Source organism: Panthera onca, chromosome A2, assembly GCF_046562875.1.
Source record: "Panthera onca isolate mPanOnc1 chromosome A2, mPanOnc1 haplotype 2, whole genome shotgun sequence".
NCBI classification, from domain to species: Eukaryota; Metazoa; Chordata; class Mammalia; order Carnivora; family Felidae; genus Panthera; species Panthera onca.
In genome coordinates, this window is record NC_138340.1 from 91,373,395 (window position 1) to 91,399,737 (window position 26,343).

The 26,343-nt window shown below is 38.7% G+C and overlaps 1 protein-coding gene across 2 annotated transcripts in view; it reads right to left on the reverse strand.

The window, feature by feature from the left end:
- Positions 1-26,343, reverse strand: part of ABCB1 (ATP binding cassette subfamily B member 1) — a 116,400-nt gene that overhangs the window by 79,887 nt on the left and 10,170 nt on the right. The window contains exons 1-5 of one of the 2 annotated variants that reach the window (XM_078442509.2): positions 17,048-17,144; positions 15,663-15,745; positions 4,937-4,988; positions 2,230-2,421; positions 1,646-1,817 (exon numbers count right to left, since the gene is read on the reverse strand). In XM_078442509.2, the coding sequence (XP_078298635.1) occupies positions 1,646-1,817; positions 2,230-2,421; positions 4,937-4,944 (372 nt within the window). In that variant the 5' untranslated portion in view covers positions 4,945-4,988; positions 15,663-15,745; positions 17,048-17,144. Of the gene's footprint in view, positions 1-1,645; positions 1,818-2,229; positions 2,422-4,936; positions 4,989-15,662; positions 15,746-17,047; positions 17,220-26,343 lie in introns of those variants that run through there. The other variant, XM_078442508.2, reaches the window with a different exon arrangement.

Here is a 26,343-nt window from a genome sequence, read left to right on the forward strand (position 1 = left end):
GGCCTCTGTGTCTGCTACCTGAGGAAGTGGAAGTGGTTTCTAAAAGGTCAGACCACCAGGTATCTCTTGCTAGAGGCAGCGTGTGGTGGTTTCCCCTACCTGCGCCCTCTAGCTGTGCTAGTGTCTCTGATCGGAAGATGTCAGTTGCCAGAGTACCGGTCTAAAGAGGCTTCCTAGACCAAGAAGCTTGTTGTGACTGGGTCTCATCCTGTTCCTCCTTCTTGACCCAATTGGAGAGAAGAGCCTCAGGCTCACAGGGACAAAGGAGCTTCCCAGATGGGGCCACATTACTTCTTTAATATGGCTGATAAACAAAGAATTTAAAAAATTCATTTCAAATCTTACCAAAACTTTATGACAGAGTGAGGATTAAAACTTAGGTCTCCGGCAATAAGCCGATGGCTCCATTTATTAAATAAATAGTATCAGAAGCAAAGCATAATTATTAAAATATTAACTTGCTGTCTGTTTTCCTAACATAACTAGAACAGACACCAATACATTTTAGACAGTTTTTCAACAAATACTGATATGAACAGTTTGCCACCTGACTAATATTCTAGGTAAACAGAAAAATCAATTACCACACAGGCCAAGTATTTCAGCAGACTAACAGAGAAATGCAGTTTAAACACCAACAACACTGTTAGTCTCAGCAACATATTAACAGACTCCTCAGAAACTCAATTTTTTCCTGCGCTAAGACCTAAACGTCAGAAGGATAATATGTATTTTCCTGATATAGCTGAGTAAATGGTAGTTATTGTTTGCAATATCAAAACAATATCCATCCTACGGGGTAAAATTTCTAAAATTTCTTAATACTTACCATCTGGTTTCTTTTGTGTTAGGCTTGACTGTGGCTTGTCCCCAATATTTTATATCCTTTTGCCAAATGAATTTGTAATGCTTTTGCGAAGTTGTGTTGAATCCGACACAAATTAGAAACTGGACCAATATCTACCACTACCCACTCTTTTATGAAATCAGTTTAAAGTGAACACTACACCCAGCCTTGAAAGGGAAAATACGTTTCACAAGATCATCTGTGTGCAGAGGTGGGCAGGGCAACTGGCACTACTTTGCTTTGTGATTGGAAGAGAGAACTTCAGGCTTAGGATTTATATGCATAGGGGACCCAAAAGTAGTTTTGAAAAATAATTTTCATACCAATGGATTTAAATATGTTAAACACTAGAGAATCATGTATAACACTGACACAACTATTAAATCAATTTACAAATTAAATAAGATCTAAAAGACTTTAAAATCAATAATGTTAGCTGAATGGGACATATGTTGTCACTGAACTTGAATCTCCAGTTGAATTTCTATTTGTGAATATAGAACACAGTTCTTTGAGAGTTGAGTATGCCTTTTATATGAAATCAGGGGATGAGATGTGAGACCTACTTCCTTCTAGCTCATACCTTGCCCAAATAATTACATGGCCCAGGATAGCATGCAGTCCTGGCATGGGTAGGACTTACTGAGGTTACACCCACTTACTCCCACTGATTTTGAACAGATGATCTAAAACCAAGTAAGTACAGGGGCAGGATCATCATGTGACAAAAACAGCCTTCCACCATGGGGGGAGGGAAGTGGGGACAGTTTAAAATCTGGATTTACATGCTTTACCCACCTTTGCCCAGATAGCAGCTGACAGTCCAAGAACAGGGCTGATGGCCAAAATCACAAGGGTTAGCTTCCAACCACGTGTAAATCCCACTATAAAACCGATGAAAAATGTTGCCATTGACTGAAAGAACATTCCAATTTTGTCACCAATTCCTTCATTAATTTTGGAGACATCACTAAAAGAACAGACAGTGTTAGAAATAAATGTTAGAATTGTGAGCACAGAACTTTTCTCCTGAATCCAGTTAGTTGTGTTGTTTTAAGTGCAGGGTAATTAGTTTACATCTACAATTTTGCTTGGAAACGTCCTCAGAAAGTGCCATGTTGTTGCTCTACTGAACCACTCTCAGAGGACTTTGGGAGTCTGGCAGGTCTCCCTCATTGCTAGTCATGCAAATCCCCTCATGCCCTGCCTGGGTGGTGGGAACAAAAGAATACATAAGACATGGTTGCTGCTCAGAAGGAATTTAGCCTTCTAATTACTCCTGAGTTATGCACTAACATCTCTGAGCAGATCTGATGGCATCCCTTTTGATGTAAGTGAGAACAAGAACCGTGTCCGCGTTAGACACAAAACCTGGTACTTACTCCGTGAGCCGGGTGTTAAGCTCTCCAACATCATGCACATCAAACCAGCCTACCTCCTGTCGCATTATAGCATGAAAAAATTGTTTTCTGATTTTGAGTATTTGCCTTCCAGCTGCCAGGCACCAGAATGAAACCTGGATGTAAGCAGCAACCAGCACACCAGCACCGATCCCACTGTAATAATAGGCATACCTGCAAAGCAACAAGAACACTACACGTACACTGTTTTCTGGTCACCACAGCTTTCCCAAACAGACTAATAATACTTATGTTTTCAGTCATCTGGCTATCTTTCCATCCTTGACAAATAAGGAGGGGTTGTAACAAACAGATTTGATGGTCGGCATCCAACTATGTCTATGCCAACCAACGTGGTGGGTTGGTTAGGAGTGTGGTTTCTGCTTTGGCTCAAATCCCAGCTTTTCACTTATCTGCTGTGTAATCCTGGGCAAGGTGCCTAACCTTTCTAAACCTTTTCTAATTGGTGAAGCACAGGTAAGAATAATAATGCCACAGTGCATGATATGCACTTGGGTCAGTGCCTGGAACACAGTAAGCTTCAGAGTATATTCCAGTTACTGTGAAAGACTTGTGTGGTGCCTTGAGGCATCCCAGCATCAAGTAAGACCTACCACTGCACTCCTGTCTACTTCTATTGCCTCAGGATCCTTGATGAGCACTTTGAGGTGGTTTCTGCACCTTGGAGAATAGAAAGAAGTGACAGAACCTGTCAGAAAGTGGAATCAAGACATGGAAATTGTCTCCTGACCTTGGGCCAACTAATCTGGCAGAACGTAAATGCCAAATAAAAAGTATTTTTATACTGTCTGCCCAACTAGGCTTTGTGAGTTATCCTAAAATGCTTAATGAATCAAATATCACTTCTTCCCGTTCAAACTCTAACAATAAAAAAAAATGACCATCTTCTAAAATCAGACTCTTGATTATCTAGAAACAGTGAGTTTATGTCTTTTTCTCTGAGACTTTATATTTTAAAAAGGCAAACAACTCTCACACTTTACTACGCAAATTCTTTTTAGGTTAAAGACAGACATTCTACATGAAATAGGAGTTACAATATTCCCATTTTTTAATGTGCACTACTTGCTGTCTTCAAATAAAAAGGCTGGTATGAACCTTGAAGAAGTTACAAAAATAGCCATGAAATAACCAGGTAGTCATGGATGTTACTGTTTACACCTCTGTGTGTTCAGCCCAGCAGGAATAGTGGTAAAAACATCTTCCCCAACCTATACCTTGGGATTACAACGTACTTATCCGGGAAGATATAATTACAATACTAAATTTTAGTTAATAAATAATTTAGCAATTATTATCCAAGTGTTAATGATATAGCAAGAAACAGCCAAAAAGAAACCACATTTTGGGGCGCCTGGGTTGCTCAGTCGGTAAAGCGTCCAACTTCGGCTCAGGTCATGATCTCACAATTTGTGGATTTGAGCCCCGCTTCAGGCTCTGTGCTGACAGGCTGGAGCCTGCTTCTGATTCTGTGTTTCCTTCTCTCTCTAAGCCCCTCCCCTGCTCATGCTCTGTCTCTTTCTCTCTCTCTCAAAAATAAACATTAAAAAAAAAATCGATTTAACAAGTACAATGCTTGAAAAGGACTTAACGTATTCTAAATAATCAGTCCATGTTAATTCAAACAAAATATACTTATATTTAAACATTTGTAAGATGATTATAAGACACTGTTTCATTTTCCTCAGTATAAAAAAAATGCTTTTCCCTAGGAATATTTAAAGGGCTTGCTTCTTATCTTTCAACATATGATCAAGATTCTCTATTTTCTTCAAATCTAACAGATGATTTACAGGATGATAGTAAAACAATAAAACAAACAATATGTTCGTTATCTTCTGATTAACAAACCCATACCTTTGGACATCTTTCATAAGCTGTTCTGGGGACCAAACTTCAAGATATATAAATCATTAACAAGAGCACCCTGAGATGAATAAAGGTCAGAGGGACTATATCTACACTGGGATGTTTTATTTCATTATTTAGAATTTGGTGCTGTGTTAAAGAAAAAAAATTGTGTTGACTGGTCTCATCATCATATCATGACTAGAAAAGTACAGGAAGCAAACTATTACAAAGCCAATGAAATTTGTGATTCTTAATTTAAGCACATTAAAAAAAACACTTTGAAATCCTCTAATCTCATTGTGTATGATATTCTATATTTACAAGGCATAAATAAATCTAATCTAGGCTTAACCTTAATTTTAGTTCATCTCATGCAGAAAATTCTTTTCTTAAAAAATAAAAAATTTTATGGGGTGCCTGGGTGGCTCAGTTGGTTAAGCGTCCGACTTTGGCTCAGGTCATGATCTCATGGTCCGTGAGTTCGAGCCCCGTGTCGGGCTCTGTGCTGACAGCTCAGAGCCTGGAGCCTGCTTCAGATTCTGTGTCTCCCTCTCTCTCTGACCCTCCCCCGTTCATGCTCTGTCTCTCTCTGTCTCAAAAATAAATAAAACATTAAAAAAATTTTTTTAATAAAATAAAATAAAAAATTTTACACTATATCCTCCTAGAAAACTAACAGTGGTATTGTTCTCCAGTTTGACTCTTTATTCTAATAATTCAAAATTTTAAACACTGCTATAATTGGTTACAGAAAAGCTTAGGAAAACACTGCTATAATTGGATACAGAAAAGCATAGTAAGGAAAATGTCTAATTACGTGGTCATTTCCTCCTCCAGACGGTTGATGAAATATGAATCGTTGACAATACCTAGATCGCCACAAAACAAACATATACCATTATGTCTCTTTGTTCTCCATTAAAAATAAGCATATAAAAATGAATCAAACTTGTGCTACTTAATAGTTTACACAAAAATTGGTCAAACTGATGTTTGAATTGTAAGTATCATGGCATCCATTCAAATCCTTCACTGTTGGCCGTTGCAACCACACACACACTTAATTCAGTGAAGCTGACTTGCAAGAAGAAACTCATATTTATTAAGAAGTAATCTATCAGCTGGATTATTGGCGTCCATGAATTAAAATATTTTATGAAATATCACTCTAAGGTGACAGAGAGAAAACTCTTTTCTAAGGCCTCTGTCCTGATAAATAAGTATCAGCACATACACACTTGATACTAAAGCACTTAGTGCTTACAATCTAACGCTGCATTTCTCCAGCTTCTATTTTTATTTAAAAAACATAAAATATAAAAAATAATGTAATAAGCATGACTTTTTTTAAAGAAACAAACAACTCTCACATTTTACTAAGCAAATTCATTTTTAACACTACTGAGCAGTATTAGCAAATGTTGACATTTTTAGATAATGTACATTAAAATTTTACCACACACACACACACACACACACACACACACACACCCTGTTAAAAATTTCAGTATGTACTTTTTCAGAGTTTTTTTTTTTTTTTTCTGTATGCATGTCTACTCACACATAAGTACACAAATCACAGCCCACATTCAGTGGCCAATCTTCTATGTCAGTTTGTGTGTATGTATGTCTCCATTTTTTCCAAGCTGCATCTATTTCAGTTGTTTCCAATATTTTACTATTATAAGCAATGCTGCACTAAACATATCTGTACATATATATTATATATGAATGTATGATATATATTTTTATAGGATAAATGATCATAATCAGGACTGCTGGATCAATGGGGAAGCACACTTCAAATCTTACAGTCTTTTCAAAAGTTATGTTATGTGAGGGGCTAGTTGAGAAGAGTTTGATTTTGACAGGGATGGGAAAGGGGAGGAAAGTTTTTGCAACAGGAGCAATGTGGACAAATGACCATGGAATATTTGAGGAAGGAGTCAAACAGTCTGGCTGGGGTGTAGGTGTGCTGTGTGGATGGGAGACAGTGGTTATGTGGCTGGAAAGATCATCTGGACCCTGCAGGCAGAGCGTATAAAACTAGTAGTCACTCAGTGGCTTGAGCAGAAGAGGACATGATTAGAGGTATGGTCTAGGATGACTTAGCTGCTAGCAATGTAGAAGATTAACTGAACTAGAGAGAGACCGAGCAACACGAGCTACTGCAATTATGTAAGCATAGAGGATCTAAATGAGAACAGAAAAGAAGGAAAGTACCCACAAGATTCAGAGAACAAGAAGTTACAGGTTCTAGCAACTGCTTGAACAACCAAGGCCTCAAGTCCAAGCATCTGGAGAGTGGTAGTATCATGGTGAGAATTAAGTTAGCCAAAAGAGCAGATCTGGTCAGACGTGAGAAGACTACTGGTTCAGTTTTGAAAATGTTTATTGTGGTACCTGCAACATTCAACTGAAGATGTCTAATAGGTATTTAGACTATAGCACTCCAGTTCTGGAAAGAGTTCAGGTCTGAAGATGTAGGAGTCATGGCTAGAGGCCACAGCTGAATTTGGAAGGAAAAAAGCCAACTCCTTAACTGTGACAACAGGGTGGCAGGTAAGCAAAAAGGGGTGACAGAGCACAGAAACCCAGGGAAAACTATATTTAGGGGTAATAAGGAAGTAATAAAAAGATGCAGAGATGTAGCAGAGAACCTTGATTGCTTCCTACTGATTATGGCAATGCAATAATGTGTCCACATTGATCTTTTAAGTCAGTTATGAGATTTCTTCTGCTCTATATTTTCAAGGATAAAATATTAAATAGCTGTGTGAAGATTTTTCTCCACATGTGTCTTAGAAGATCTCTCATTAGGGATTTTCAATCTTATTTATCTAGCCAGGAAATGCTTCTAAACGATATTTATTGTCACCAGTGTATATTACTACCAAATCAAGATAAATTTTCAAATCTAACTAAAGGTCTGTTTTCTACTGTTTTCATTGCTACTACCAGTTTTCTCAATTCTAAAGGTAAGGAATCAAAAGAATTTCAAAAAATGTTCTTTGGCAACGGTGGCTTCTAGGGCCACAATCATTTTATACAGTCCATAAAGTAAAAAATTATGTTCAAGGTCAAAATTGACCCTTTTATGTTTGTGCACAACACTACACATGTGATATATATGTATCTATATATATATGGATATATATATAGAGAGAGATAGATATATACAGATATATATAGATATATATAGATTCAGTCATCAGAAATCAACCTTAGCAACAAGTGTCTTTTACTTGTGCTTCAGTAGTGTTAAAGTGTACCCATCAGCATAATGGAGCATTCAACTCATCTGAGAGAGATAATCTCTACTGACCAATGAAATAAAAATGCTATATTCTTTAGACTCCCTCCAACTAACTTTTATTTTCCTCCAATCAATTCTTATCATTTGAAAGTTCTCTGGCCCAGAGATTTTTCCTGCCTCTATGAGCTTCTCACAAAATTCTCATCCTTAGGCATGCCTTCACAAAATCAAAACTTTCAAGCTGAAATGATCTTAGAAGTCATATGGTCTAGTAATTTTCACTTATATGGGCCTCAGGGGTTACTGCCCAAACCAATAGTTATAAAGAAGAATATTTAAATAGTATCTAAACATTTATATTTTTTCCAGAGGGGAAAAGCTAGAAACTCTCTATATAACATATACATAGATATATGTGTGGATGTATAGATACATATAATATACAAATACACACACACACACACACACACACACACACGCGCGCGCGCGCATTAACAGTATCAGCCAAATAATGAATACAGGAAAGCCAAACATTTAAGCACAGCTTTTGTTTTAATAAAACATTTGCTTAGACTCTTGACTACTTTTTTCTCTTCCTCTGGCTTCCAGAACCTCATTCTCCTGGTTCCTCCACCACTGTGATCCTTCTCCTTGGCCTCATTCACTCCTCATGTTCTCCCTCCCACTACACACTGTTGTTTCCCAGAACTTCATGGTCTCTCCTAGGTGACCTTAGCCACTTCCACAACTGTAGAGACTTCCATATCTGGGCTGGAGTTATTCAAATTCTCTCCATCCTCAGAGTCAATGCTCTGGTTGAGGGTCCCATCAACCCTTACTTCTATACTATTAAGAGCTCCTAACTGGTTTATCTACTCAATCAGGTCTTTGCATTGTCATAAGATTTTATTTTTGCAAACAAAAATATAATCATACTGCTTCCATCAATAGCCTTCAATGACATTCGCTACATCAAGGATAAAGTCCAAGATCCCTAACATGTCATATTAGTGTCTTTGCAATCTTGTTACCATATCTACCTGACAGGATAACATCTTTGAAATGACAACCAATGAAATTCCAAACATTTTCTTTACCACCACACCTTTCCCATTTCAGTACTAGGACACTGTGCAGTCACTGTCTGGAGGGACGTCTGCTGCAGCATAAAAGAAAATAGTACCTAGGTTTCTTCTTGGCTTTTGTGCTCCTGAAGCCTTTGCCCTTGGGGATTAGAGAGGATACAGAGCATGACAAAGTATTCTGCTTAAATGTCATGAGACTGAGCCCCACCCTTTTAGACTAAAGAATATTTTCTACATACTGAGAAGATATTCAGTAGAGAAGTGATGACAGCTTTCTTCCTCCAAGATTTTATTCTTTCTCCTCCCTTTACCTGGCACACCTTTTACCACATTTTTTTCTTCTAGAAAAGATTCCTCCTCCATGAATGAGCCCAAATATGATCTCCTCTCAAATGGCTTACCCCTAGTAGAGTGATTCATCTTGTCAAGAACACATGACACATCACAAAATACATGACACATGTCACAGAGCACATAACACCAGATTAAATTTATTAAGTCAATGCTAGAGGTATGATAATCTCTATCTATCTCCTCTTTCCACTCCCATTCGTGTGAGTCCCTGCAGAACTGGACTGACTTAGCAATCTTTGTATGTTCAGTGCACAGCCTGCTCCATCTGCTATAACCCAGCCGAAAGGTTTACAAGTAGTTTCAGAGTCGCCACACACGCGGACCACTGCTCACAATATTCCATCCAATCGTTCTACTTAGTATATGAGTGTCTCATATATTATAAGATCAAAAAGAGATACAGTAAACCAGTACCTTGCCACCCAAGCAAGACTTCAAAGAAACCTCAACTCAACAGTGCCTACCACCATGACTAAGGACTCCATACCACTTAGGGATATTACATTGCATTTTTATCTGACCCAAATATCTAAGTACATTTAATAATTTTACCTACCGAACACTTAAAAACAGTATGAATAAAAAGAATGAAACATAAGTACATTTGTGGCTTCCTAACTGGTGAAATGAGATTGTATCATAAGGGTGATTTTCTGACCATCTTCCACAGAGTCTTTGTGCTAGGCACTATTCCAGACACCCGGGACACAACCTAAAATGAGGGAGTGACTTTTTTCTAATCTCGTTGGATTTCTGTGCAAGCAGGAAATGTTTTTACTTTCACGTCCTGAACTTCAAGTGATAGGGCACTCACTGTTGAAATATCTGTGATAGCTTTTCCCAGGAACTTCCTCTTTTCCCCCTTATTCCTCTATTCCCCTTTGAGAAGCTGTAATAAACAAGTAACCTAATAAATTAACAAGATCATTTTTGAGTAATAAATCTTATTGCATCAAGCAGCAATATACTATAGTGACTTTCAGGTGGGATGGGGACAAAAGTTCTTTCTTAGGGAGAACTGAATGATACAAAGCCGTTAGAGAGAGATGGGCAGGTTCGCAATGCCCCAAGCCAGGAAAGAGATGGGAGTGCTCACAGAACAGAGAAGGTTGCTGCAGGCGGGATGTGCTGAGTAGGCAATAAGCAATGAGAATGATGGGCAGGAGGGGCCCGGTCATATGGGCCATATTGGTCAATGTAAGGAATCTGCATTTATTCCATGCAATGGAAAACCACTGGGAGAAATGTGACCTGACTTGTGTTTGTAAAAGCTCACTGTGATGGTGTGTGGAGAACTGGATGCAGGTGGGCAAGAGTGGGGTTAGGATGTTAGACTCGTGTAGGCAAGCGATGAGGCTATCTCCAGGATAGGCTGTGGCCAGGGTTACACGTGATAGGCTATATGTGGAGTGACCTCGGCATTGCTGCCAGGTGGTAGCAGACCGAGACAATCAGGAGATCCTGGCTCTGGACTCCCCTCTGACACTGTCAACCAAGGAAGCCTCTCTGTGAGCTGTTTTACTTGGTGAAGTTCCATGAGAGACCTTATTCATATGATGGGTGGGGGGTTGGTGTCTGATTAAAGAGCTAGTAAACTGCATAGTTAAATGATCCACAAGGTGCATCCTAGCTCAAGAACACTATGAGACCAATTTTTACAATCTTCTGGCACCGGAAGTTCCATCAACCACATGCCAGAGAATTTGGACCTTTGGCCTTGGTGATTAATCCCTCAGGCATTTGCCCAGGGTAGGGCCTGACACTCAGAGAGGTTGGGCTTACTTCGGGTGACGGATGACTCCAGGAGCCACATTATCCTCCCGTGTGCTGTCTTCACACCCCTGACCTGCAGAGCTGTATCTCATGGCTGACCTGCCTGACATACCTGTAAGCAAATCTTAGGGAGAGAAAAGGCCAAGGGAAAAATTGCCACAATTTTAGACGAGTTTGAAAGCTGCTAGTACAGTGGACAAAACACCAGACTAAAAGGCTCTGCCAAATAGCAAGCAACTCCACTGTGACCACATCACTTCAGCTTCCCTGGCCTTCCTTCCTACAGCTATCAAATTATGGGTTTGAGCCAATTTCTAGGCTCTTTTTGCCTACAAAATTCTATGATTCAGTCTTTCATTAGGTTTATCCCATTTCTTAAGTTTCTAAAATAGGTCACATAGTATCTGTGTGTCTTTTTTTAGGCTGTCTTTATAATATATGTTGGAGACAACATTGTAGCTAATTTAACTTTTTGATTGGAAAAAGCATTCTCCTGATACCAACCGCCCCCCCCCCCCAAAAAATCTGGCTGTTACACTATTACTCTAGCAGAACTACCCATATTTTAGTTTTAACTCAAACTTTAAAAACTGTCACACTAAACAGTACACTTCGAATATATTGTCAAAATTTCATACTCAGTTTTCCAGACATTTATCTCTAAAAACTGTTCCAATGAAATGGTTAGGGGCAGAGGAAAGCCTTGAGCAAATGAAAGAAAACAAATCCTTTATGAAAAATTGTATGAAATACTTAAAATTTAAATATTATCTAACATTCTAGTTTGGAACATACACATAATGCTGGCCTTGGGGGGACACATGGCAATATTTTCTTTGTGTACATCAAAGTCTTAAAACACACATTCAAAACCTGTACATGATTTATACAATCATAGTTTAAGCAGCAAAATACACATATTATTTTGAAGACAATTTTACAAATAGCTTTCCTGTCCCTCATGAGTTTCAGAGCAGGGGAACATAAATGTTAAGTATAATGAAAAATATGAAAATAAGCTCTTCCCACTTTGCCCCCTTTGTGTCTGAATGATGAACTTGTACTAGAATTTGAGTGGCTGTTTTCTCCATTCCTCAGTCCACAATCTGGTAGGAGACTAAACAGAACCAACCATAATATAGTTATGGAAAAAGGAAAAAGCCAGCAATGTGGATATACCATAAATGGAAACATTAGAGACAATAAATAGTCAAGAGTTTATTTAAAGAGTATCTCTGGGTGATAACCATCATAGGACATGACAAATACCCTCCATGTCCCTTAATTTCTGGATCAGAATGTTATCTTCAGTGTCTTTATTTCTGGGTGTCCCTCTGTTTCCTTCAGTGCATGGGCTCGGGACCAGTCTGCATGGGTTCAAATCCTCATTACCATCTGAACGACCAGAGGCAATTTAAAGGTACGTAACCCTCTGGACACTTGACAGTTTCCTAATGTGTCAAGTGTAGATAATAACCGTATCAATCTTATGTGCATGAAAGGAATAAAGGAGTCAATGCATGTAATGTACTAAGCACAGTGCCAAGCACATCTCAAATGCTTAATAAACATTAGCTTTAGTTATTGTAAATAATTCAGTCTTTTCTCAAGGCTTAAGTTTCCCACTCCTTCTACTCTTCCCTGTGTCCTATTCCAGAAGGTTTAACATTCCTTCCACTCAAATACTGCCAACCCTCTGTCCTTTTCTGTATGCCAAATTTACTCTTATTTCTTCAAATGCCTGGACGTCATTTACACTTGTACCCAACCGGTTACCTTAGACACAGCATATCTAAAATCGTAATTGTCTTTATCTGGTCTCACTTCCAGAGAATCATCAACCTCATGAGGAAAATGAGAACTCATAGAATACTACAGAAATTCAGCAGTGCTTAAGCTTTGTTCACCACAGTGGTATGGCAGGACCAGAGAGTTCCCTAGGCCCAAATCATCAGAGATTTTCAGACAAAGGAAAATTCTAACTATAAGATTACGATGGATGGGAGTAGGGTGTCAAGAAATCAGGTACACAACAAAAAGAACAGGACAAAGGCCAGTGTCTGATAATCAGGACAAGGCATCAGGAGAAGACCCCTACAATGAGTTTATTGTAGCAGCAGAGAAGGATCTGCTCAAAGTTTTTAGAGCTATCTAGTTAAATCCAATGTTTAGTGTAAAACAGCAAATCTAAGTCTCCTCTAGGCAAGAAATACTTCTTATCCAACAAGCAGGCTCTGGTACTTACGTCTACCCCCATGGAGAGGTAGTGAGGTTCTACAGGGGGAAAGGCAAAAAGAAGAAAGGTCAGAGAGTGTCAGGGGTCCTAGGAGTTCCATACATTGACTCTCCCTCCAGAAACATCAGAGAGCTCATTTGCCCACATCTCTAGGACCAGCATCAAAACCTTAAATCTGTCCCCCCAGATGATCTGATATCTGGAAATCCGAATCTGCAGACGAGCAGGTTAGTGACAGGGAACTGAGGGTCCCAGACTAAAAATTAAAGTAGAGATTGCATGCTGCCTTTGAGATGACATGGAAGGATATATAGCAGGGGAGTGGCAGTAATGGGTACTGATGAGAGAAGGTTTTTTACCTAATATTTATTTTAAAATAATTTTACTTGTTATACAGGACATGTTTATTTTGCGCATGAGAGAGGTACTATGCCAAACCTGGTTATACCTCCTCTTGGAACCCTCCCATGATTCTTATATGTGGAGTTGAGTGCCCTTCCTCTCTTTTCCCAAGCATTTTGGACATCTCTGTATCACAGCACTAATCATATCCAACTACATTTGTTGGTTTGCTTGTCCATTCTTATCACTACACTAAGTTTCTTGGGGGTTGGGAATGAATACTTAGGATGTGTACTATGACTGGCACAAGGAACACTTTAATGCAAATTTACTGACTGAATGAAGATGATAACCCCCTACTTAATTCCCCACCTCAGAGACTGGCAACCTCTTACTGGAATGAGAAAGTAAATGTTTTAGGCTTTGGGTACGATATAGTCTCTGCCATACCTATTCTACTGTACCATTGTGGTGTGAAAGCAGCCACAGAAGAATGCAAATGAATGGGCATGGCTGTATTCTACTCAAACTTTACTTACAGATACTGCAATTTCGATATCATATAACTATCATGTGCCAAAAAACATTATTCTTTTGATTTTTTTTTCCAACGATTTAGTTCATAAGCAATATAAAGAGGCAACAATCCAGATTTGTCCAACAGGCCATACTTTGAGGACCCTTGCTTTTCCGGAAAGGCATGGCTAGTGGTCCACAGTTACCAAAGAAATGCTGCTGATAGGGACAATTATCCACATCTGTAACAGGTGCTGAGTAAATCTGGGTATGTCCCAAGCTTTAAACAATGATAAAAAATAAGCAAGTATCACAGAGTTCCATAAAGATGAAATGACATAGGGGCACCTGGATGGCTCAGTCAGCTGAGCGTCTGACTTCAGCTCGGGTCATGATCTCATAGTTCACGAGTCCGAGTCCCACGTCAGGCTCTGTGCTGACAGCTCAGAGCCTGGAGCCTGCTTCGGATTCTGTATCTCCCTCTCTCTCTGCCTGTCCCCTGCTAGAACTCTGTCTCTCTCTCAAATAAATAAATAAATAAATAAACCTTTAAAAATTAAAAAAAAAAAGATGGAATAACATAAAGAACCACATCATCATGCAAATTATGTGGGTTCATTTGTGAGCAGCATGGATTATTAGTTTACTGATGATGTTATAACAGTAATATTTGTTGAGAACTTTTTTATTACTAGGCCCTATTCTTTTGAGACTTAAGTGATGAATCCATTAAATTCTCACAACCACTCCAGGAAGTAGGTTCTACTGTTAGTAAACTTTTTTATAGATGAGGAAATTAAAGTATGAAGAAATCTCCCAAAGTTCAATACTAAAAAAGGTTATAGGTGCGGAGTTTTACAGCCAGGCAGTCCAACTCCAGAAAGCCTGCTCTCTAACCAATGAATATTGTACCTCTTAAAAGCCTGACAGAAGCATACTTCAAAGTTTTCCCGAGACTAGAAGAGTGAGCTAAATGGGAAGGATGAGCAAGGAATGCAATGTGAACTACAACCCCAACTGGAAACCATGTGATGCAGGCATCTATGAAGATGAAGTCCCAGTTACCAGCCCATGAGGTGTGGTAATGCAGGCACTCTCCAGCCTGGGAGACTCTGATCAGCATGCAGACACATGGGCCTATGAGGGAGCTAGGCTCCACAGCTGGACCACCACCGGGGAACTCATGCACGTGATGCAGTAACTTAAGTCACATTACTGTCCCTCTTAACCAGTCTACAGGAGGTCCAGGTAAAGCCAAGACATAGTAAGGATTAAGTACCTGCACTTAAAGAAATCAATTGTTTTTTTCATAAAGAGGTAATTACTATCTGGGTGATGGAGATACAGTGTATCAAAACATTAATGCAGTTTTTTAAAAAAGACCACTTTTTTAAAAACACAACTACATTACAGTAGTTGAGTTTGCTGTGACCTGTCAGAGTTCAGCTCTGTTAGCTCAGGCAGCCATTTAAGGATCTGCTCTTCCCAGACTGGGCCAAGCTTCAACAGTTATTTTAATAGCTCAATATTTCGTTATTAATATACATGATATCAGCAGCTGTCCCTTTATGTAGTGCATGCAGGTGCACAGCATGATTAGTATGACACCTCCCACCCATATCGTTAGATCAATGTGTATGTCTGGACTTCATAAAAAAGTGAGTAGGATCAGAATGGGTACAGATGTACACATAAGGTCTACTGGGCTACAAGAGTACTATAAGAATTGATTCTCCCACTGTATGGTGGTAAGAGAACGAACTCCAAAGACTACTGCCTAATACAGCATGCACAGGAATCAATAAATTTAGAGAGCACTGAGAACTTCCGTTGGGTAAATGGTAAAATAGAAAGGTGTCAATTCAAAGGTGGTATATCTTCTGGCAGGTCCTTCTGAATGCCATTTACATAATAATACATAATACATAAGAATTTTACATAGCTCAAACATACTATAAAATTTTCTGGCCCAACTCATTACCTGCATTCACAGAATTGAAGTAAGCCTGCCTCAGGGTAAACAGTGTGTTCTTCAGAATTACCAAGAAGGGACTCCCAGGACTCCTGGACAGGTTCAAAAAATCCATAAATACCCCAAATTTGTATGAATATTTACATGCATATTTCTGGGGAAAGGATTTATAACATTCGTCAGAGACTTAAAGTTGAAAAAGCGGTACCACTATCGTCTCAAGTGTATTCTCAAACAGGTATTTTCAACATTTCTACCATTTGAGCACCACGAGGTTGTAAGTCTTTGGGAAGTTTAGTTTAAATCAATCAAGGCTTAACTAAAGGTGGCTTGGATTCTCAGAGCTGTCAACCAGTCCCTCCTCAATCAAGTATGAGTGTAAGAATGTGTGTGATTCCCAAATAATTTCAATAGTCCCTTCACTTTCCCACTCTCCTGGAGGTCTGTTTTAGATCTCTTTTCTTTATCAGCCAAATAGAACCCTTCCTATAGGAACTGTCTTGCTTCCTATTTCACTGAGAAAATTGAAATAATCACAAGAAACCTTCCACAAATTCTCACCTCCTCATCAACTCAGCTTTGGGTACTGTCATTCAAATGTTCTCTATTCCCACCTGTTACTGTGGATAAATTCATCTGTGCTCCTACCTAAAGCAAGCATTTCCTTTTGGGCATTAGATTCCCTCCTTTCTCAAGGATATCACTCAAATAAATCTCTTCCCTCTCTCTCAAGCATCACTTTCTCCTCTCTTTCGGATCATTTCCATTAGCATACAAACAAGCTATTATTTCTTCCGTCTTAAAACAGACAGACAGACACAGACACACACACACACAACTTATCTTGGCCACATTTCTCCATTTTAGCATGTTTCCAAAGAGCCCAACCTGTGACAATACCCAAAATTAAGTTTCTGGTATTTACTGCTCAAAACACTACTCTCTCTCTCCACCCTCTGTATCTCAATGATAAATGCATCCAGTTCATCATGTTTCTCAGGCTAAAAATTATAGAATCATCCTGGATTCCTGTTTCTTATACCCATATCCAATATGTCAGAGAATCTCATAACTGATTTCTACTTATCATTCAAGGTCCAGATTAAGTAGTTCTTATACCTCTTCCAGAAACTTCCTGGCATCTTTCTGACTTTACAGAGCTCGGCCTTTTTTTTTTTTTATGTATCTCTGCCAGCTCTTCCCAAGTGGATTCTAATGCTTGTGAATATTATCTTCTCAAACTCATTACCAATATGTACTATAGCTCAGGCCCTTCAAACTTCCACAGAATTAAACACATTAGTGCGTTTAGTAAGGGCTCCACAAACATCATTTTTAAGTGACTGATTTTCCTTCAAGCTTCCAATAAAATCAGTACCACAAACAATACTCACTTTCCCCAGTTATGTTTAGATTAGTTAGGTTTCGTGAAATTCCTGCATTTGCAAAGCTATCCGTCATGTCTCCAAAAACCAGCATCATGAGAGGGAGGGCAGCTCCATGGATGATGGCGGCCATTGTTCCCACCAACATATATAACCTATCAAGCCAATTTGAATAGCGAAACTAAAAAAGAAAGAAAGAAAGAAAATGTAAAGAATAGGAACAATTAGCACAGTTTCATGAATGGTTTGCTCTACTTTCCAAATATATCCAAAATCCAGACATTTTTCAGACTAGTACTACTATCAACCTGGTCCAACATAAACTATTACAATAGACTAATTAGAAATGGGCATTTGAGGGCTGCCTGGGTGGCTGATTCAGTTAAGCCTCAGATTCTTGATTTCAGTTTAGGTCATGATCTCCAAGTTCGTGGGATTGAGCCTCACAATGGGCCCTGCACTGACAGCATGGAGCCTGCTTAGGATTCTCTCTCTCTCTCTCTCTCTCTCTCTCTCTCTCTCACTCTCTCTCTTTCTCTCTCTCTCTCTCTCTCCCTTTCTCTGCCCCTCCCCCCTTAAATTAAATAAATAAACTAAAAAAAAAAAAAGAAATGAGCATTTGGCTCTTCTATTGAATTCTGACCTACTTCTTCATATTGGACTCATTCTGTCTTCTTTTCTCACATGAGGATTGATGAGAGGGATGGGACATTTTGGGAAACTATAAAAAGTCTTTAACGGTACAATAATAGAAATATGTATTGGGGCGCCTGGGTGGCTCAGTCAGTTAAGCATCCGACTTTGGCTCAGGTCATGATCTCACAGTTCGTGAGTTCAAGCCCCGCATTGGGCTCTGTGCTGACAGCTCAGAGCCTGGAGCCTATTTCAGATTCTGTGATTCCCTCTCTCTCTCTGCCCCTCGCCCACTCTCACACTCTCTCTCTCTCTCTCTCAAAAAATAAACATAAAAAAAATAAATATGTATTTGTTGCTCTGCTTTCCAAGAATAGAAAACACTTCATCTCAAGATTTTTTTTAACCAAGACAAATCTTGATTGCCAAAAGTTCCTGTGAGGACACCATTGAGGAAACATTTTGTTGCTTTATGAAAGTGGCTTGGGTTTAATATCTGCTGCAAAATGAAAGTAGCACAGATGTAAAATAATTTTAATACAATTAGGACTCGATAGTGAGAAGGAAGAGGAAAGGAAGAATCAGTTAAATGCATGCTTCCCCAAAAGAGATTCTGGCCATAAAAGATAGAATAAGGCCATAATGACTGACTAGTGCAGGTCTAAAAAGATAGAATATGGCCATAATGACTGACTAGTGCAGGTCTGCATAGTCTCTTTAATTATAGGCAAGTGAAAAATAAAGAAAGACTTCTCAGGGTGCCTGGGTGGGTCAGTCAGTTGAACAGCCAACTTAGGCTCAGGTCATCATGTCGTGGTTTGTGGGTTCAAGCCCAACAGGCTCTGGGCTGACAGCTCAGAGCCTGGAGCCTGCTTCGATTCTGTGTCTCCCTCTCTCTATCTGCCCCTCCCCTGCTTGTGCTCTGTCTCCCTCTAAAATAAATAAACATTAGAAAAAAAAAGACAGACTTCTCTGTATCCAAAAAGTGATGACAAGAAGAAATAGTAACGGGACCTGGCTTGGGGCTCTAGGACAGTCCATTTGAAAAGCAATCAATACTTCTATACATTTAAGGAACTAGGTTAGGACTGAAAGAAAACCAAATGAAAGAAAACAGAAACAAAAACACAGACAGGATGAAGCCATCTGTAGGGGTTTTGAATAAACAGGTGGTTGTCCTATGGATTCATGACAGTCAGCAGGTTTATAACCTAGAGAGGAAACTGGGTAAAAAGTCAGAGGTCTAGGAAGGGAACATAAACCAAAACAAAGATCAATATCAGGCAACATAAAAGACACAGCAGCAGAAGTAAGGTTTTAGAATTTACACATACTTTACCAAAGAGACAGAAGCCAATCCTAAAGTTAGCTAAAAAGGAACTTCGAGTGATAACAAATAAATAAGAACTAAATTGACAAGTGGAGAAATAAAGAGCAAAACAGTTCTTGGGAGTAGTGACTGGCAGTCCATAAAGCAGGAAGAATTAGTGAAGCTGAGTTATAAAATCAGCAAAAATTCAAGTTTGATGTAAGAAGAATGTCTAATATACACTTAGGTATTTGCATTTAATATTTTTCTAGCTGTTAAAAGTGTAATCAAGTAAGCTTAAGTTTGAAGTAATGACATATCCATAATCTATAACATTCCATAATCTAAAAACATTATCCTCTTTACAAATTTAAACAGTGAGAATATGTTTTTTTGGCATTTTTTTCCCTATTTCATTGAAACACAGGCTAAATTTTGTCATTACTTATTTTGTCTTAACTAAGCATTCATCCATCTCCTTAAAAAAACACCTGGGGTTCCTAGGTAGTTCAGTTGGTTAAGCATCTGACTCTTGCTCTCAGCTCAGGTCATGACTGCAGGATTGTGGGATCGAGCCTCACATCAGGTTCTGTGCTGAGCATGGAGTCTGCTCGAGATTCTCTCTCCCTCTGCCCCTCTCCCCAGCTCTCTGAAAAAAAATACAGGGAATGCAAACAGGTGCAGCTGTTCTTGAAAACAGTGTGGAGGTTTTTCAAAAAATTAAAAGTAGAATTACCGTATGACCCAGCAATAGCAGTACTAGGAATTTATCCAAAGGGTATGGGAGTGCCGATTCATAGGGGCCCACGTACCCCAATGTTTATAGCAGTGCTTTCAACAATAGCCAAATTATGGAAAGAGCCCAATGTCCACCAACTCATGAATAGATAAAGAAGATGTAGTTTATATAAACAACGGAATACTACTTGGCGATGAGAAAGAATGAAATCCTGCCATTTGCAACAATATGGATAGAACTGGAGGGTATTATGTTAAATGAAATAAGCCAGAGAAAAACAAATGTCATATGTTTTCACTCATATGTGGAATTTGAGAAACTTAACAGAAGACCATGGAGGAAGGGAAGGGGAAAAAAAAGTTTCAAACTGAGAGGGAGGCTCTTAAATAGAGAACTGAGGGTTGATGAGGGGTGTGGGAGAGGGGAAAATGGCTGATGGGCACTGAAGAGGGCACTTGTTGGGATGAGCACTGGGTATTGTATGTAAGTGATGAATCATGGGAATCTACCCTTGAAGCCAAGAGCACACTGTATATGCTATATATCAGCTAACGTGACAATACATTATACTGAAAAAATAAAGTAAGTAAACAATACTGGAGGTCCTTGGGAATCTCAGGAGAAGAACTCTGGGAAAAGATGGGGCCTCTTGCATTGTAGAGAGGGGCTTGAAATTGTACTAGTAGAAATGACCTTTTTTGTTACTCTAAAATGGTGAAATGGGAAAAATAAATAAATAAACACATTTACCAACTGTTTACTTTATGGCCTCTAGATTTTATGCCCTTCTTAGGAAGACCTTTTCCAACCTGCACTCATGTTCTCTTTTTGAAATTTTATGGTTTATGTTCAACTCCTTGATACATGCTAAATCTTTGGATTTAAATCTTTGAGGAACCAAAACGGAGAGGATGTGGCAGGAATCTAGCTTTTCTTTGCTAACAATTTGTCAGTGGACCCATGTTTTCTCCCTCTTCGTTTAAAATGTCACCTTTGCCAGAAAATAAAATGCCATATGTGAAAATACAAAACAAAATAAAAACAACAAACACACACACACAAATAAGGAGGAAGAGAGGGCAGAAGCCATTTATCTTCCCTTAGAGACTCTATAAAAGTGGGCAAAATATCAAATTCCTCAGTAGAGGAAGCAAAGATAACGGACACTCTCATCACCACTCCCATATGATATTTTACCTCCAAAACTAATGACTGGCCATAATAAAAACAAGAATAAATATAAATATTTACTCAATGCATACCCAATGACTAATAAAATCCAGATAAATACTAAAGGAGTAAGTCCTGCCTTCAGAGTGCTTAAAGAGAAGGAATAAGGCGAAGCAAAAGAGTATGTGCAATCTACACTCTGCAAGCTGTGACAGCACAGCATACACAGTCAAGCAGACACAACACTGAGCAAATGGTCATTGCCTCCTTTGTGGAAAAGCCTCACAGAAGAGGTTATACTTCCTCCCAGCTTTCAAAGTTTAGCATGTGTTTAGAAGCAAGAAGAAAGGTATTCCAGCCAGAAAGTAGGCATAGCAGTATACTCAGAGGAGATTGGGGTGTGAGGTGTAGAAGCAGCAATAAAAAGCTGATTGCCTTCCACTGAAATAACCAGAAGAGGCAAGGGTTTGGAGGGAAGGAGCACAGAGAAATCTCATTTTGTGCTATCTGATTGCTCATCCTGAAAGAGCTATCCAAGAAGCACATGGAGAGAATTCAGAGTATGCAACGCAGTTTTGTGATAGTAGTGTATATAGCAGAAGTCATGGGAGTGGATAAGATCATCCAGGAAGAGAAAAAGAGTGACTGATATTAAGAAAAATTTGAAAATAAAGTAATAGAGACAGCATGTTGACTGTCCTTTTGATGATCTTGGGGCAAAAGGAAAAGCAAGAGAATGGACACCACAGGGGAATGTCACATTCCCTCTGGGCAACTATTTTGCGAAGTCTTACACATGTTTATAGGTAAATCAGTCAAGGAGATGACTGGTGAAAATACAGAAGGAAACTGAGATGGGGCAAAATCCTAAAGAACAAAGCAAACAAATGTTTCTTTGGAACCTGAGGAGAGGGATCATGGGTGGATGCTATAAGTAATGGGTGAAACAAGATTTCCCATGATGTCCCAAGACAACTCATAGTTGTGAGGGGGCAGAGATCCATCTACAGTGGAAGAATCCAGTCTGTCATCATCTTAACCAAGCGATCAAACCTAGCATTGTAGAAAAGGAAAAAACACTCTGACATTTGACAAAGGTTTCCAGATGTGGTAAGACAAGAAGTACACAGCATCCCCTACACAATCTTCTTACCACAAACATTTAATGTGAATGTATTTAGACCTAACTTTCAGCACATTCAAAATGTAAGCCATGGAAGAACAAGTTAAATTATGCCATCAGGAAGCAATACCTCACCTCTAGAAGGTGAGGTATTCTACAGGACAACTAGTATAGTCTTTAAAGCATGTCAATATAGTTTTAAAAGAAGAGAAAGCTTCTAGACTCAGAAGACACAATATCTAAATGTCATCACTGACTAGATCCTATTTTGAACAAATCAACTGTAAAAGACATTTTTTTTGGAGATAATTGGAAGTATTTGAATATGAACTAAACATTACATTAAGGAATTATGATTCATTTGTTAAATACGATCATTATGTTTTATAGAAAAATTTTGTGTAGGAACATTTTTGATATATGTAAACAATTACATATGAAATATCACAAAATCTATAACCTCAGGTGAAATGTGTGGTAAAATTTTAACAGTTGTTAGATACAGACAACGGCTATATGGGCCTGAATTTTACTGTTCTACCTTTCCATATGTTTGAAAGTTTTCACAATAAAACTTGGTAAAGGGAGAATGGTTCTCAAATAGGCAAAGATATACCTCTTCAACTCAAACTAGAAGAAATGAGCTAAGAGTAAGCACAGATACAAACAAGTTTCCAAGGATAAGGACAAAGTTGACAGAGTTTAGAACCTCCTGTTTAGTTGGGACATGAGTCAAGATGTCTCAAGAAAAGGTGGTAAGATTTGAGGAAAGTGGTAAGTACAATAAGGCTAAGCAGGACAAAACCCTCAGTGAAATGTCTTAGCTCTGTCACTTACTAGGAAGGAGAGTTTGGGGAAAATAATCTCTTCATAATGCCTTGGTTTCTATATTTATAAAATGAAGAGAATATCATATATGCAGAAAAACTCACATAGCTGTTATGAAGATGAAAATGAGATTTAACTAAATAAATTTTTATTAAGAATACACTATGGTAATATATAATATATTCAGGTACTGTTATTGGTTTAGGAAATGTAAAAATTAAAAAGACTTCAGTAGCTTACAGTGAAGGGGACAAAAAAAAGTAACATATCAGGAGAAATGTAACACAGAGGTATAAACTAATTATAATTGGAACCCTTTAAACACAAGGAAATGGAAAACATTTGGCTAGACATTGATAAGAAAGAGGGGGACAGGAAGCCATCAAAATCCTCGAGGAGAAAGCAGGCAAAAACCTCTTTGATCTTGGCCACAGCAACTTCTTACTCAACACGTCTCCAGAGGCAAGGGAAACAAAAGCAAAAATGAACTGTTGGGACCTCCTCAAAATAAAAAGCTTCTGCACAGCAAAGGAAACAATCAGCAAAACTAAAAGGCAACCGACGGAATGGGAGAAGATATTTGCAAATGACATATCAGATAAAGGGTTAGTATCCAATATCTACAAAGAATTTATCAAACTCAACACCCAAAAAACAAATAATCCAGCGAAGAAATCGCAAAAGACATGACTAGACACTTCTTTCTCTAAAGAAGACATCCAGATGGCCAACCGGCACATGCAAAAATGCTCAACATCACTCATCATCAGGGAAATACAAATCAAAACCACAAGGAGATACCACCTGACACCTGTCAGAATGGCTAACATTAATTAACAACTCAAGCAACAACAGATGTTGGCGAGAATGTGGAGAAAGAGGATCTCTTTTGCATTGTTGGTGGGAATGCAAGCTGGTGCAGCCATTCTGGAAAACAGTATGGAGATTTCTCAAAAAATTAAAAATAGAACTACCCTATGAACCAGCAACTGCACTACTAGGCATTTATCCAAGGGATACAGGTGTGCTGTTCAAAGGGACACATGCACGCCCCTGTTTATAGCAGCACTCTCAACAACAGCCAAAATATGGAAAGAGCCCAAATGTCCATCAATGGATGAATGGATAAAGATGTGGTATATATACATATATATGTGTGTGTATATATATATATGTACATATATATATGTATACATATATACACATACACACACACAATGGAGTATTACTCAGCAATCAAAAAGAATGAAATCTTGCCATTTGCAACTACATGGATGGAACTGGAGGGTATTATACTAAGTGAAATTAGTCAGAGAAAGACAAATATCCTATGACTTCACTCATATGAGGACTTTAAGACACAGAACAGATGAACATAAGGGAAGGGAAGCAAGAATAATATAAAAACAGGGAGAGGGACAAAACATAAGAGACTCTTAAATATGGAGAACAAACAGAGGGTTACTAGAGGGGTTGTGGGAGGGGGGAATGGGCTAAATGAGTATGGGGCACTGAGGAATCTACTCCTGAAATCATTGTTGCACTATATGCTAACTATTTGGATGTAAATTCCAAAAAATTTTTTTAATTAAAAAAAAAGAAAGAAATAGGGGGGATGGTGAACCAGAACCACATAGAAGGAAGGCTGATACACAAAGAAGAAGAATAGTTTAGGTAATCAGCAGACCAGGTGGTTAACACGACTCTACCATGGTGCCTGGGTTGGAGAAGAAGTCAGTGAATCCATTCATTTATTCATTCATTCAACATTCAAAAGATATTTGTTAAGCAGCTAATAAGGGTCAGGTTTCTAGGTATTGGAAGTAACAGTGAATAAGACAAGCTACCTGTCCTCATATATATTCTAGTGCAAATAGTAAAATGAGGAAAAGATGTATTCAATATTCATTCAATATCTAACTACCTATTCTAGGTACTAGGAGTACCTAGGGAAGCAAACATAGAAAAATGCCTTCCTTCATAGAGCTTAGACCACAATGACAGGCAGGATCAGTTGGCTTAGACTGGCTGGTTAAAGACTGTCCCTCTGAGAAGGCAACATGTAAGCTGAGACCCAAATGACAGGAAGGATACAGTTAGTTACATGGTGATCTGGAGACAGAGCATTCTAGAAAGAAAGAGCAAATGCAAAGGTCCTGTGGTGAAGAGAAGGTTGGTATATCTCAAGGACCAAATAGAATTACCACTGTGACAAGAGCAGAGCACAGATTAGTCTGTGGTGCAGTCAGAGATGTGCCAGAGGACAGATTACACAGGGCCTTTACAGCTTGATAAGGGAGTCTGGGTTTTACTCTAAACTTCCCAGCTAAGTGCAAAGGAAAGGCACGAACGGAGGTGATTGGATGTGTCTACCATGTGTAGAATAGCTTTTAGAAGAGCAGAAACGGAGTAAGGAGACCAGCAATAGAAAGTGGTTGAGAAAGCAAACCCTTGACCAGGTATAGAAGGTGGAATAATGCCTTCTCCTCATGGACATAAAATAATGCCTGAGATTAACTTAATCTCAGGAACCTGTGAATTGTTTCTTCACATGATGAAAGGGACTTTGTAGATGTTAAGGGTCTCAAGATGGGGTGATTATCCTGCATTATCCAATTAGACCAAATGTAATGACACGGGTCCTTAACAAGAGGGAGCCAGGTGGCTCAGACTCAGTAGCAGGAAAACAGATGACTGAAGAGGTTGGAGGGATGCAGTAAGAGACCATTAGCCTAGGAATGCATGCAGCTTCCTGAAGCTTGCTGAGAAGGGGAGGGAAACAGATCCAGCCCTGCTGACACCTTGATTTTAGCTCAGTGAGACTTCTGGGCCCAGAACTGTGAGGTAATAAATTTTTGTTGCTTTAAAAAGCTACTAAATTAATGGTATTTTGTTACAATAACAACAGGAAATGAGTACACAAAGTCAAAAAAGAAGGATAACAAAGAGAAAAGGCTAAGCTAGAAGGAATCAAAAGTTGAGGTTGAAGACTGATACCTTTGAGTTTATAGCTTCTTAGATGGGAGTCCACCCAGATGATAAACCCCAGGTCCTTGTTCACAAGTGTAATTTACTGAAGTAGAGTAGGAGTGAAGGTTGTTGGAGCTGAAAGGTCAAAGAATGCTGAGCCTAGGAGTCATTATTAAGGTTGCCCAAAGAGAAGAATAATGAGAGCATAGTTGAGTGAAGTAGAAGCAATTAAATACCAACGTCCTCAATGGAGAAGCAAAAGTAACTAGAAATTAGTAAAGGAAACCACTGCAAATAGATAAAGATACTAAAACTTTACAGAATGGAGCTCAATTGAGAAAGAAGTTTTGCATGAAAACAATTTGGAAATGTCTGTATGAAAGCACAAAAATGCCAACACCATCACTGAGCTGGGACAAGGGATTAATGAATTCTAATTTCACAGGCAGAGATGACACAAGAAAAAAAAAGAGCTAGGAGAAAAATCAGCAGACTGTGGCATCACAGAAGCAAAGAGAAAAAAGAAAATGGTA